The sequence below is a fragment of the Lolium perenne genome, chromosome 5, assembly GCF_019359855.2.
Source record: "Lolium perenne isolate Kyuss_39 chromosome 5, Kyuss_2.0, whole genome shotgun sequence".
Taxonomy (NCBI): domain Eukaryota; kingdom Viridiplantae; phylum Streptophyta; class Magnoliopsida; order Poales; family Poaceae; genus Lolium; species Lolium perenne.
The window spans coordinates 223540786-223555431 of record NC_067248.2 but is presented as its reverse complement, the minus strand read 5'-3'; the positions used below and the strand labels follow the sequence as shown (position 1 = coordinate 223555431).

The following is a 14646-nucleotide window of genomic DNA, read 5'->3' as shown; positions in this document are numbered from 1 at the left end:
TCTAATCGTTGATTTCCTATAAAGCAGGGCAATTTTGTACCTCTTCTATAACAATAAGTGATTTGTTGCGGTTCTCTCTTTGATCTTGCGGTACCTTTCATTTGATCCGGAGAATTTTATTTCATAGATTTGGTTATAGCTGTCAGATCTGTTCTTCTCTAAAGAAGATAAAACGGAAAGGAACAAAAATATAAACAGGCAAGGGAATCAAAACATGGAGACGGATGTTCACTGCCATATTATAGTGCAATTCATGCGTACAGGAACACTTAAGACTCTCGAGACAAAGACAAACTAAACACTCGTGTACGGACGCGAGAACGCTAAAACGATTTATTCAACTGACCCATGACGACCTCTATTACTTTTGGGTCCCAACGAATTGCGGAAGAAGAAACTGTTGGCTCAGATGAACTTCTTCTTCATCCTCAGCTGTAAAACAATCCATCAGATCAAAGCATCAGTAACCCTTAATGACAGGATTTCAGATTATGTTCCCGACTAATAGCTAATCGAAACTTTGAAAGAGAGAAAAAAAAGAACCTCGTTGGTGTGGCCGCACTTCTTCTTGCGGCAGTTGGTAGCCCTGAGGGGAAGACGCGCATAGCACCTGATGAGCGGTTAGAAGAAAGTCAGAGAAGAAACAAAACGAATCTTCGGTATGCATAGATGCGTAGCACAGTAGTAGATGGAAATCTGAGGACGATCTGGGGGCAGATCATCCTCTTCTCGTTATACACGTACTTGCGGCAGATCATCCTCTTCTCGTTGTGCTTGAGGGCGAGAGCCAGGAGGTTGGGCGGTACGGTGGTGGGCCGGCCGCCGCGGCTGCCGCCTCGGAGGCGGAGCACCAGGTGGAGCGTCGACTCCTTCTGGATGTTGTAGTCGGCAAGCGTGCGGCCTTCCTCCAGCTGCTTCCCGGCGAAGATCAGCCGCTGCTGGTCCGGCGGGATCCCTATACCACGATAAAAATTCAGCGCGAGGGTTCATCAAAATGGAAACGGCGATCGTCCGGCAAATCGATCTGATAGACACATATGTATATACGTACCTTCCTTGTCTTGGATCTTAGCCTTGACGTTGTCGATGGTGTCGCTGCTCTCGACCTCGAGGGTGATGGTCTTCCCCGTCAGGGTTTTCACGAAGATCTGCATCTTGCCGGAACGACAAACAGCGCGTCCGCTCTCGCTATCAGCTTAGGGTTCGCGTTCGTGGTGGTGATCGTGATGGGAATGGCACTGGTGCGCCGTGCCCTTATATATGGAGCGGAGAGGAAAACGCAGGCGCTAGAAAACCCTCTGCATGCAGCATCGCATCGCATCGAATCTGTCACGCGTATCGTAACAGTATATCGTAATTAGCGCCATTCCCGCGCATTCGACGCTAACAGCAACTCCAGATCACCGGGCTTATTGCTTAACATTGTGAAAATGAAAATTTTGGGTTATCTTTTTTTGTAAATGGAATGCTTGGATTACAGTCTTAAACGTGAAATTAGGAGCTTTTCTAAACTGTGATAGCTTTATGGAAAATGGAAGATTGGGATCAGTTAACGGGTGACCACGTCGGGCCGGACCATATGTGCGAGTTGCTCCTCTCAAGAGGTCCATGCAGGACGTGGTCCTTCGTAGAGTTTGGCAAGTCCAAACGAAGATGTGCGCACACATTTCAGACGTCTAAACGGACGCGTCGCGTTAGTTTGCGTCGGTTGAAATGGTTGAAATCATCCGCGAGTTCGTCTGCGGTGGGGTGGCTCTAGCGGAACGACGCATTTTTTTTCTCATTCATAAAATCATAGTTTACATTAATAAAAAACATAAAAGGCCATAAAGGCGTGGTAAACCTAGGTACTGCCTACTGGTCGTCGTCGCTGATGAGGTCGATGAACTCCGTCGTCGGCCATGGAAGCTGGTACGCCGGGTGGTGGAGGAGGTAGGGCAGGCTGCGGCAACCGCGGCTAGGCCATCGCCTGCGCAAGAGGCTATGGTGAAGGTGGCCAGGGATCCCAGGCCGTAGCAGCAGCCGGAACGCGGTCGCTCAAACGCGTCGGCGTGACTGGAGGAGTCGCCGGCCTACCCTGCAGCAGCGCGGACTCGCGGAGCTGGATTGCGAGCCCGTCCCACAAAGCGAGCTCGCTGAGCTCGTCGCGCTCGTTGTTGGCCAATGCCATGGCAATGGCCTCCTCCTCGGTAATGTTCGGCGGCTGGGTCTCCGGATCCCACGCCGGCCCGCCGTCGTCGTGGTCGTACTCTGCGCTCCACCTGCTCGTCCTCGTCCACGTCATCGTCCGCGTCCTCCTGGTTGTTCTCCTCTTCTTCCGCGGCGATCTCGCGGTCGAAGTACTCGACGTCTCCAAGGTAGCCAGCACGGCGGCGCGCGTCGAACTCCCACGTTCCGAACGAGATCCAGTTGTAGGAGTTGAGCGCGAACGCCGGATCTTCTTGGAGATCCAGCGGCAAGATCGCTCGGCGGCGGTGCACCTCGTCCCGGCGCTCTCGGCCCTCGCGCGGCACTGGGGGTACCGGCACGCGCCTGGAGTTGAGGTACCAGCCTCCTCCAGGAAGGTTTGCGTTCGGCCATGACACCAACCGGTTTTCCTCTGAAAGGCGGCGCGCGAAGTCGATGCGGACGTACCGCCTGATCCGTGGCTTCTTGCCGGACCGCGAGCCGCTAGCCTCGTGGTCGTTCTTGGTCTTGCGGAATGGCCAGCATTTCTTCCCCATGGCGTCAGTGGGGTGGATTGTATTGGATCTAGCAATGGTGTGGTCGGGGAAATGGGCACCGGCAACGTCCCTTTAAGAGGCTCGGAAGCCATCTCGCCTTCAACGTCTTGCCACTGCGACGCTGCCCAGCTGAATCCGCCCAGCCTAAGCCTGCATTGGTCTTCCACCTTTATTTCCTGCTCAGGGGCGAATTAGGTGGGTTTTGATTTTTCCAGATCTAAAGCGGAATCTTCCCTAGGAAGTTCCTGCGTCTCAGATCAGATCTTCGCGACTGCGTCCTGCTAAGCGGCGGTCGCGTCAGCGTTACTTACCAGCGCGTTCCCGTCGGAATAGACAGTTTCGCCGATGAAGATGTGTATGCTGCCAATCGGGACGATGGAGAGCTTGACGGGTTGGTCCTAGCCGGAATCCAGAATTAGTCTTGGGGGACGATCGGAAAGTTCCCGGCGTAAAGGACGCGCCCCACAGCGATGGATTCATCGTAGCTTCCCATGGCGGAACCCTCCCGGTTCCGGCCTCCAGACACCGCTGGCCCCACGGTGGGCGCCAACTACCGTTTCCTATTCGACGGTACTCCAGAGGAGGGATCCTCATGGAGGGGAGAAGAAGTAGGGGCCATTGGGCGGAGAGTCCTCGGGACGGTGGTACGCGATTTACCCAGCTTCGGATCACCTGCACGATGGCAAGGCCTACTGCTGCTTGTCTGGAATTATCTGTGCGCTTCCGCGTTGTTACAATGAGTTGTGGTTGTGCCTCTAGGGCTCCCGGGATCCGGCTTATAAAGGCGCACGGATCTAGGGTTTACATGGAGAGTCCTAGCCGGATTATAGGTTGCCTAACTACGGTACAATGTCTTGCCGTGTACGTCAATGATCCGCCTTCCATCTACGTCGTACTGGATCCGGGTTCCTCATGGGCCTTCACGGATTCGGCCTCCTCCGAAGGTCGGTTAGGATCCGGCTTCCCGATCCGTGGCTGGACTTCATCCCTCATGATCAACAGCAACTGGGCCGCCCGATGGGCCACATGCCACATCACCGTCTGTGGGCCACCCGGGCTTGCCGGATCTAGGCACTGTCGATAGTACACCCATGAAGTATACCCACAACAGCCCGCTCGCGGAAGACGAGGCGCGTCATTAACGCGGCCCTGAAAAGGTTGTAGCGCGCCGCCCGTAAGTAATGCCGCGGAAGACGAAGCAGCTGTGCCCCTGCCAGGCAGGACCATGCGAGGGTTGGGCGAACGACCGCTGCGTCCGTGGAGGCGCAAACCTGACGCATGTTTGGGCCACGTTTGCGTCACCGCGGACGGCCCGGTCACTCTTCTCTCCCCGCTGGAGGTGGTACCAGACGCATTTTCGGGCCGGGTGGACGCAAATGGTCGCTCAGCGTCCGTTTGCGCCCCGTTGGAGATGCCCTCAGCTCTTTCTCAACTCACCAATCACTACGGTAAACGCACAAGGTGTCGACGGCCATCCTCTGTGCCAACGGCAAAATGTCCGAGCCATCAGCACACGGCGCGTTTCGTCCAGACCAGTAGGTAGGCAAGCCATCGACACAGGAAATCCATCAGCACATAAAGCCCTGTGCCGACGGCAGCCGTCGGCACAGCCTCTCCATTGTGATGACAAGGTAACAACGTCAGGCATGTGCCAACGGCTTTGTTTTCGGCACAACTTTCTTTTTTATTTCAGGCCGCATAACTATTTTTTATTTCACCACATTAATCTTACAAAATCATAACTAAATCATTATAATTAAAAAAGTACAAATAGTTTGTCAAAATTTTCAGAAAAGTACTATCTTGGAAAATTTCAAACTTGAAATATTGCAAACATATCAAAAAACCCTTCTTAGAAATGAACTATCATGTCTGAGGTTTTGTGGCTTTCAGGCTTGAATGACCAATGTTATGGCTAGAATTGAGGTATAGTTTGCCATAATGTGCCTATATTATGCACACATGTGCATCTTGGGATGACGAACAATGTTGCAGGAGGAAAGTTTCCTTTTCGTCGCATCAAAAGGCTATTTTATATTTTTCGAGTCCCAAAAACGGTGTGTTTTTTGAAGCAGCCACCAAGTGAAAGTTTCACAATGGTATCACCCCATTTTTCAAAAATACTAGACCATCGTACATGCGCAATTTCCCAACAGCATATCTTCAACATTTCCGTACACCCCTCGTGAAAAATATAAATTCCTGCCGAATTGGTAGGAAGTCGATCAGATTTGAACTACGGGTACATGATCTAATGCTCATGATTTTTCGAAAAAATCATTTTATGTTCACAATATGCTATTTCATGAGAGATCCACTTCAAGTTTAAAGGCTCAGCCCCGAGCTACGAATCTTCATGCCCGCCATTTTGACCATAGTTTGAAACGGGCATAAAAATTCAATAACGATGAAAACAATGAAAACCTTCGTGTGCTGTCATATTACGTGACATTGTTACTTAGAAAAATATCAAAATTGGAATGTTGCAATTATCTCAAACAAACCTTCTCAAAAATTAGATATCATGTTTCAGATTTCATGACTTTCAGGCTGAACGATCAATGTTATGGCTAGAATCGTGACAGAGTTTGTGAAAATGTGCGCATATTGTGAACACATGTGTATATTGGGATGGCGAACAATGTTGCAGAAGGAAGCTTTCCTTTTCATCGCACAAAAAAAACTATTTTCCATTTTCCGAGTCCAAAAACGGGGTGTTTTGTGAAGCAACCACCAAATGAAAGTTTCACAATGATACCCCATTTTTCAAAAAAACTAGACCACCTGAAATGCACAATTTCCCAACCACATAGCTTAAACATTTCCGTCCACCCCTCGTGAAAATAACAATTTTCTACCAAATCGGTAGGAAGTCGGTCAGATTTGAACTAGAGGTACATGATCTAACACTCATGATTTTTTGGAAAAATTATTTTTAGGTTCAGAATATGATATGGAAGTCATATTTGGATTCCTCTCATTTTTCTGATCGATTTATAAATAATATTTGTGAAATTGCGATCTACGGGTTTAAAGATATTAATTATTCCATATTAAATAGGAAAATAAAAACAATTTTATTATTATTTGAATTTTAGATTAATATTATTTATTCATTTTTCTTTACATAATTAATTGTTTGGAATTCAAAAAGATAAAGAGGTACCATGTCCGTATTTTCTGAAGCTAAACCTAAGCTCTGATACCATGTTAAGCTTCATGCACTAGCCAGCACAACCAAAAGTCCAACTAATGGAACAACTAGGCAACCTACTTATACATTTCAACTACCACATCAATGCATAGGGGTTAATATGGTTGATATGGTACTATTATCAACAATGTGTCATTTCTTTCACGAAAGCTTTTCTGGAAGCAACATAGACGTTAAACGTGTTGGGGCTAGAGCAGTGTGAGGATAGGTGACTCACCGGGAAGTTTGACAAGGAGTAAAATGCGACCTAAGATTAACCGTACTTAGTGTGACGATGGTTGGCTGACCGGAGGTTTGAGCACGAGTGCAATGTGACCTTAGATTAAGTGTACTCAGAGTTAAAAATGTCCATTGTGAGAGATTAACGAGTCAAACAATTCAAAAAATTGAATTTGTTTTTGAAAATTTGAAAATGAAATTGATTTTTTTTGAAAAAATATAATAAAATCCTATGCCGAAGGCTTTACCGTTGGCACAATCGGCTACGCCTAACGGCCATTAGTTGCCGACGGTCAAACTGTCTGTGTCGAGAACCTAAGGTGCCGACAACTGGCAGCCTTCGACACCTTGTGCGTTAGTGAATCTTATTACTTGCTCTGTTCATAAAAGGATGTCTCAACATTATCAAAATTTAAATATATATCTACACACAGAAATGGGTCTAAATACATGCATATTTTGATAATGTTAAGACATTATTTTGTAGATGGAGTGAGTATTTCTCTTTTCACGCTTAATTAATAGGGCACGCTGCAAAAGGATGGTGGACGCTCTCATTCCCCCCACCTCTCTACAGTAGCCTGGGGTTTCTTCCACCTTTGACCGGGTCGCCGATGGCCGCTCCGTCGGAATAGCCGGCCGGAGTTGGTCTAGGTTTGGCGCCAGTGTAGTTTAGGAGTAGATCTGTAGGTTTTCTCCTTCATTTTTGGCTTCATGCCAGTGTTTGGGCGTCTGCCCCGTAGTGAAGACGGTGGCTAGGATCTCCGTCGCTGGATCCTAGCCGTTGTAGGGTTCCTATTTGCCCTGACTCTGCTCCTATGGGTGGAGAGAGGCCATGGTGAGGACGACAACATCTTCCTCAATAACTTGGCGGCCTCATGTTCTGTTTCTCCCCGATGCTGCTGTGATGAAGAAGCTCTCCTAGCCGGCCGTGGTGGCGAGGAGGAGGGCCAAATCGAAGCAGCAAGGTGCCCTGCTGCTTCTCTCTTGGCCGGCATTGGTGGCAAGGGGGAGACGAGGCGAGGTGCGCTGGTTTTGGATCTGGGAGGCATATCCCGTCCTCTTCGTCAGTGCTACTCGAGGTGGAGAGCTCGGCTGAAACTTCCCCTGGCCTACCATGGTGGCGAGGAGGGAAGCGGTAGGGGAGCGGCTATTCCTCAAGCTCTGCATCGACGAGTGCCTTCGAGGTGCTATGGAGCTGCTCTTCCAGGGCTCCTTCGATGCTTTGATCCTTGGCCGACATGGCGGCTCCTACACTACCTCTAGGATAGAGGTATTTCTTTGCATCCTTCGTTGGAGCTCGACGCCCCTCCACCACTAAGTGGTTTTTCCCCGAAGGAGGATGAGCGGCCGGCTTCTATGGTGCATCGCCGGAAGTATGATATCGAGCGCTTTGGCATCGGATTTCGACGGGCACGTCTTGAGATCACAGGTGGGAGGTGGCGGCGGCACCCAAGGACTTGATCGTGTTTGATCTTTTGTTCTAGGGTCATTTCTACTTTTCTTCACGCCCTTTCTTCAAATTTTAGGTTTCTCAGTGCGAGAGATGGTAAAGGTCCTATTTGTAAAATGTACCCGCCCCGTTTGTTCTTCTGAATGAATTGATGGGGCCTTCTAGACCCCTCCCCTGTTCAGAAAAAAAGGGCGCGCTGAGTGTCCCTGGGGCTTCTCATCCTCAACATCGACCAGGCGCCACTTGTTCGTCCCCACAAGGAAACAAGAGGGACAGCCATGTCCACCTCATTTCTAATCCCTATGATTTTTTTTGAATCTAGTCCCTTTGATTTAGGTCGTTGCGTATACTAGAAGGTTAGAAAACCTTAGTCTTGCGGTGTACACTTCTAGTTCCCCTAATCATTTTTTTCTGGAAAAGGCCTAAGGCGGTATATTATCTGAATTAAGCCTTACAAGAACATCCTTCCAAGAACAACAAACTACACACAAGTCCTCGAAAAGTTCAGCACAATTTTCATTTTGCATCCCTCAAGCTCGTTGCCACCTCTGGGCTTCCGGTTTGTTAAAGCTCGCATCGGAGAAATCTTGAAAAAAACTTAGATGCTTGCACATTCAATGGTAGTGAAGTCATCGATGTACCCAAAGATGCCAGCAACCACGATCTTCAGGGAATATCGTCCCCGAGAAAATAGTACCAAAGTGGGTTAGGAGTTTATCCCCAACTCCGGTAGATAGAGACGGCGGACACAAAACATGCAAGTTCGCCGATGAAGTCGTACCTAGCTGAGTTTCATCATGCAGCGATAGAATTAGAGGACACCAATACGCTGTAACACGGTCCCCTACACATGATGTCGCTGCCATATGCAAACGCTAATTACTTCATACCTAATTACCAATGATCGATACCAACCTCCAACTCACTGATGCCCCCGAGGAAGGACATCAATATGGGGCGGCCTTAAGGACCTTTATACTCATCGATGTCGATATCCCTTCACCGGAGAAGAACAACTCGAAGACCCTACATGATCGGACACAAATATCGGAGGTACCCCCACCCTCCTTCCGCTATAGCAACCCATGGAGGGAAAGGAACCTGCAGTGGCGTCGGTGAGCCGAGGGGAAAACATGACGCCTCCTAGTAGCCACTTGAGAACCCTAGAAAATGCTTCGTGAGGGACGACATCATTGTGATGCATGATCCATATACCATACCAATCCTCATAGGTTTTCATGCTATCAAAGCCATGGGTTTTCATCTACTAGATCCAATCTTGCTAATACTCTATCCCATGGATGGAGACTTCCTAGGCCATCAGCGAGGCATCTTCCGACTCCAAGGTCAGCACAACTTCGAAGATGACGAACTCCATGGTCAACTTCACCACCGAGTTTTCATCGTCATTATCCTTGGCGTCATTCAACTACGCCCCTCCCATCATCATCCGCATCGACCCTAACAACTACCTCTATCGGAGGGCTAAGGGTTCGACCATATTTCGTAGTCACCTCCTACTGGGATTCATCGATGGCAGTTTTCGTGCCACTTCTTGGCCCTCTTCCCCACTTCAGCCACCAAGGCTTCCATATCACACATGATGTGCTTCACATTGCTCATCCGGATTCGTGGAGACTTAAGCTATATGATCTTGACTAACAAAAAAGCTACTGACAAACAAAACAGGTTACCTTAGAACACTATAAATGTGTTATAAACAACAACTCGAGTACATTCTTGTACTAGAAACCTCCCAAGATATTTAATACACACCGAATTCGAAAATATCTACAATCCCATGAGAGGCGATGAAAATATATTTTGGTAGGCTTTTCTAATAATATAGATGCTTTAGAAATAGTCAAAATTTGTTTAGAAGTAATATAACAAAGTATTGTTGCAGAATAATAATGGAGGCATGCTATATCAATAAACTAAATGCTGAATGGATTTGAAAAAACAAACTGTTGTTGAATTACAATTTGTGGATCATCATTTTGGTAATTTATTAGGACCAGATGATACGGTTAGGTGCGGAACTAAGATACTCCAACATATCCTATGGCATGATGCTGTGTATGAATAACGAAAAGATCTGAGTATTCGTGCAGACATCTTAACATGTTGAAGTTGTTTTTGAATTATATCTCAGATTATGAGATTTAAAAATTAGAGTCCACACATCAACTAACTCCATACATGGATGGGGATATGTTAGCATTGACTCAGTATACTAGAAAATGCATATGTAACAATACTATAATTTTTTCCAGCCTGCTTGATGACTGCAGTGATAGTCAAGATGGAGGAGGAGCCGGTGGTAAGTATCGTGCTCCGCCTGGTGCCTTCAACGAAGAGCATGGTACCAAGTCGGCGCCTGCGTGCAGCCATATAACTTTGGTGAAGTCACAACCTAAATAATGCCAATTGTATCTGTTGTTAAACCAATTCAACTTTCAAATTCCTTCTCCACAAATTTCAGAAATGTTTACTTACTTTTTATATTTATGTGAATGCCAAATATTGACCATTTCGTGTGCCTTCCTTGTAGATCCTCAATATTAATCCAAGATATAATAAATGAAATTAAGGGCATTTTTTAGTTCAAGACGCAAAATTAACATGTAGTTAAATAATTGCCAAACAAAAAATATTGTTTTTTACTACTCTCTCATATCCATAATAAGTACTACCTCCATCCCAAGGGTTAAGGCCTATATTTTTTTCAGAAAGTCAAACTATGTTAAGTTTGACTAAGTTTTTATCAATCAAAAATCATTAACATGAAAAGTATAAAATCAATATCATTAGATAGATAATAAAATATATTTTCATATGGTACCTACAAAATATCATATTTGTTCATAAATTTTTCTAAAAGTTTAGTCAAACTTTTCTTCGTTTGGCTTTCTGAAAAAAATATAGGCCTTAAGCCTTGGGATGGAGGTAGTATCTTTGTTTTATTTCAAATTTAATTAAAAATAAATTAAACCATGGCACTGATTATGGATCGGTGGGAGTAGTAATGATTTAATTGTGTGTTAGTATTGAATTTATAGATAAAAAATCTGTCCAATTCCGCAATAGGTTATATAATGGCATTTTAAAATTCTTTTGGGGGTGTAATCAAGTCAAACAAACAAAAAAGTGCTCCACAGCACTATCAGTTTTCCCGTAGGTTAAGGGAAAAATATGCAAAATGGAAATGGAGAGGAACAGAGAAATGCAGAAAAAAGTGCATGGTGATGTCGCACCACAGAAATGACATGGTGATGTTAACTGGTCCATAACAGCTTTGGTTCCTTATCTGCAGAAGAGTTACGTTGCCTCCTATGCATTAGCAAACACAAAGGTGTAAGATTCAAAGGGGAAAATCTTACCGTTCCCAAGCCAAAGCCATTGCCCCCAAGCTGATGAGGTATCAAAACGGGTACCACCGCCTATAGGTTGTCTGAAGGCTGAGTGTAAATGCGGGCCGGGGTGCTCAGATCAAAAAAGCTGGCTATGGTGTTATAGTCAGAGATGAAAAGGGCAAGGTAATTTGATTGGCTTGGAAATATAGCGCATACAGCCCCGAAAAAGCCTAGGCTAAAGCATTATTGGAAGGGCTGCATCATCTCTCCTGTCTTCGTGCGGCGCCGCCGCGCCCGCACCGGGGCGCCCCCAGCCGCCCTCTCCCCTCTCCCCCCGCCTTCCTCTCCCCTCCGCCGTCGCCGAGGACGACGCCCAGGCAAAACCCGGCGGCACGGTGGCGGCGGCTTCTCCTCAAGCGACGGGAGGTCCATGGCGGCGGCGGCTTGATCTGGATCTCGCCGGCGGTGGGTTCTCCTCCGTCTGATCGCGGTCGTTCAGTGGATCGGCATGAGACGATCGGCCTCTTGCTCTACTCGGCCGGCGGTGGCGATTTGTGGAGGAGGATTTGGCTTTGGCTCTAGACCACGAGGATGCCCGGGGTGACAATCCAGGGCTTGGAGGTGGTGGTCCCTTCCTTCGCCGGAAGTGGTCGACCAGATTGGGGCTGGTTGTGGCGATCTCCTGATCTCACATCTAGTCCTAGCAGCGAGTTGGAGATGCACGGCTGCCGGTGAAAATCGTGCTCCGATCCTAGTCACGACGGACGATGACGACGTCACGCGTCGTATCCTTCTTGAAGGCATCGCCGTTGCAGTCTATGTCTTCTCACTCGTGTTGCTCTGGGGGAAACCCTAGATCCGGGTCTCCCGGATCAGATGATGACGGCGCTTCCTGCGTCGTTCTACCTCTTGAGGCATCATTTTTGGAGCAGCTGCTGGATGAAGGTGGATCTTGGTGGAGTAGTTTTCATCTACCATGTTGACGTCGATGATTCTCGGTGGTGTGGAGGCAGGGTATCGAAGACGGGCACGTACGGCGGTAGAGATTTCTGTGGCGTGTGTACTGGTGTGCGCTCAGGGTCCGTTTCACTGGTTGTGCTTCTCACCCGCCAATGGGCGGCTCGGGAAGGCATTCAGTTTTAGATGAAGTGCGTTGGTGTATTGTCAGGGTAATGGCCCTGTTCATGGTCAACCCCTTCATCGCTCTTGTAGGCATAGCGAGTTGTCGCTGGAAAGGTGGCTTCGAGTTGACTTTGTATCTCCCTTGCAAGGCTTTGCAAATATTATAGTAATAAAAAAAAGCTGTGTGCATCCTTTGGATGCAGAGGCTGGGGCGATGCTCCCATTTCGGAAAAAAATCTCTGCCAGGCATTGTGAAACAGATTATCAATCAATTCCCAAACTCTATCAAATCCTCCTGGAGCATCTACCTGGAGATCAAAGATTTGCTGCGTATAAATCCTATGTTGTAGTTGAGGAAGATCAACCATAGTAGTAATCAGGTGCATATTGTTTGTCAGTTCAGCAACGAGTGTGTCAGCATTATTGATTATAAGAACTTTGTTTTATGATCAATAAACTAAAGCTCGCGGTTTCCCTAAAAAAATGCAAAAGAGAAATGTGTGTGTGGGTGGGGGTGGGGTGGGGGGGGGGGGGGGGGAGTGGTTCGGAGAAATGCGAAGAGGAAATTGACATGGAACTGTCATCGAAAACACTTAATTTAAGACATAAATCGTTCCTCCAAATTGATGGCTATAGATCAATTTCTATCTTCTGGAAAATTGCGGCATGATCCTTGAGCATTGTTGCGGACTGAGTATTAAAGTCCAAAATTGACATGAACTGTCATCCAAAACACTTAATTTAAGACGTAAATGGTTCCTCCAAATTGATGGCTATAGATCAGTTTCTATCTTCTGGAAAATTGCGGCATGATACTTGAGCATTGTTGCGGACTGAGTATCAAAGTGCAAAATTTACATAAATCTTAGCTGTATATCAAACCAGTGATCTCATCCCAATTGGTCTTTTCTAAGATAATCATGAGTTTGTGACATTGGGGACCTAAAAACAGGCAGGCGGCAGCAGAGAACAGTAATAGTTGGCTGAACAGATAAGAAAAGAAGAGCAGATCGGCACACTTGAAATCTAAACACTTTGCCCATCCAACAGAAGGAACAGCAGACATACATATATAAAAGGTATCTCTAGGCAGAGAACATCAAAAAAGAAATAGAGCGGGTACAGACCACTTCGATAGCTAAGGATAAAAACATGTGTTCACTAATCATATATTGACACCGTAAAGAAATTTGGTTCCCTCCATTCAAAAAAGGATGTTGAAGGTTTGTCCAAATTTAGATGTATCTATACACTAAAAGGTGTAACTAAAAGGTGTAGAGATCTCTGAATTCAGATAAACTTTCAACATCTTTCTGTGGACAGAAGTAGTACTAAGACTCAACTTATAACTCTGAGACGGACAGGATGCTAAGACTACTTATTCAAGTGATCCATGCCGAGCTTTCCAATTGGACGACCTAAGGCTTGCTCACTCAAACAAACTTCTTCTTGGGCCTCAGCTGAAAACACATGAGATCAAACCATCTATCAGCAAGACACGCTCAAACTGGATCTTAACATCTTAAATCCTGTTCTCAGCCGCTAATCGAAAAACAAAAGCTATATATGATCACCTCGTTGGTGTGGCCGCACTTCTTCTTGCGGCAGTTGGTAGCCCTGGGGGGCAGGCGCGCGTAGCACCTGCAGCGAGAAAAGCAACGGTGAACAGAGATACAAAATCAACCGATCAATCGAAGGAAATCTGAGACGATCTGACGGGTGTGGATGGGTCGATAGATAATTGTACACATACTTGCGGCAGACCATCTTACTCTCGTTGAACTTGAGAGCGAGCTGCAAGAGGTTGGGCGGGATGCCCTTTGGACGGCCGCCGCGGGTGCCACCACGGAGGCGGAGCACCAGGTGGAGCGTCGACTCCTTCTGGATGTTGTAGTCGGCCAGCGTGCGGCCGTCCTCCAGCTGCTTCCCGGCGAAGATCAGACGCTGCTGGTCCGGCGGGATTCCTACACACAACATACATCGTGCAGGCTCAGCAAAATTAAGGAGCAGTTAGCAGCTACGATCATATATATACGAGCAGTTCACATATAGATCCTACCTTCCTTGTCTTGGATCTTAGCTTTGACGTTATCAATGGTGTCGCTGCTCTCGACCTCGAGGGTGATGGTCTTCCCCGTCAGGGTCTTCACGAAGATCTGCATCTTGCCGGAACGACCAACCGCACGTCCGCTAGCTCTCGCTCGAGGTAGGGTTCGCTTAGCCCGACGGTGGTCGTGATGGGAATGCAGAGTTAAGAAATCGAGGGTGTGTCCTTATATAGGGCAACGGAGAGGAGGAAAACGCAGGCGCTACGAAAACCCTTTGGGAGGCGCTGAGCGTCCCCCGGGGGATCTAATCACTAATCCCCCGGGTCGCCAGCCACACGATGGACACCATCAACGGATCGTCCGGGTCAACGCTCACACAGGAAAAACGAAAAAAAGGCAACCGCGATGGGATCGATCAACGCGTCCTCACCCGCACCGACAGCTCCGCCGTCTTCATCGGCAGCACCGCCGTTCTCACCCGCAGCACCGCCGTCCTCGTAGGCAGCAGCGC

At 47.4% G+C, this 14646-nt stretch overlaps 2 protein-coding genes across 2 annotated transcripts; both read right to left on the bottom strand.

Annotated features, from left to right (window-relative positions):
• Window positions 1-203: 203 nt before the first annotated feature.
• Window positions 204-1245, bottom strand: LOC139831094 (ubiquitin-ribosomal protein eL40 fusion protein-like). Its single transcript, XM_071820318.1, has 4 exons — window positions 1052-1245; window positions 745-955; window positions 544-610; window positions 204-432 (listed from the first exon to the last, which is right to left on the bottom strand). The coding sequence occupies exons 1-4, from the start codon at window positions 1152-1154 to the stop codon at window positions 406-408; spliced, it is 408 nt and encodes a 135-aa protein (XP_071676419.1). The 5' UTR covers window positions 1155-1245; the 3' UTR covers window positions 204-405.
• An 11891-nt stretch (window positions 1246-13136) lies between these two features.
• Window positions 13137-14321, bottom strand: LOC127302055 (ubiquitin-ribosomal protein eL40 fusion protein). The gene is made up of 4 exons (XM_051332402.2): window positions 14147-14321; window positions 13841-14051; window positions 13662-13728; window positions 13137-13547 (listed from the first exon to the last, which is right to left on the bottom strand). Exons 1-4 carry the CDS (start codon window positions 14247-14249, stop codon window positions 13521-13523), a joined length of 408 nt encoding a protein of 135 aa, XP_051188362.1. The 5' UTR covers window positions 14250-14321; the 3' UTR covers window positions 13137-13520.
• Between the last annotated feature and the right edge of the window lie 325 nt (window positions 14322-14646).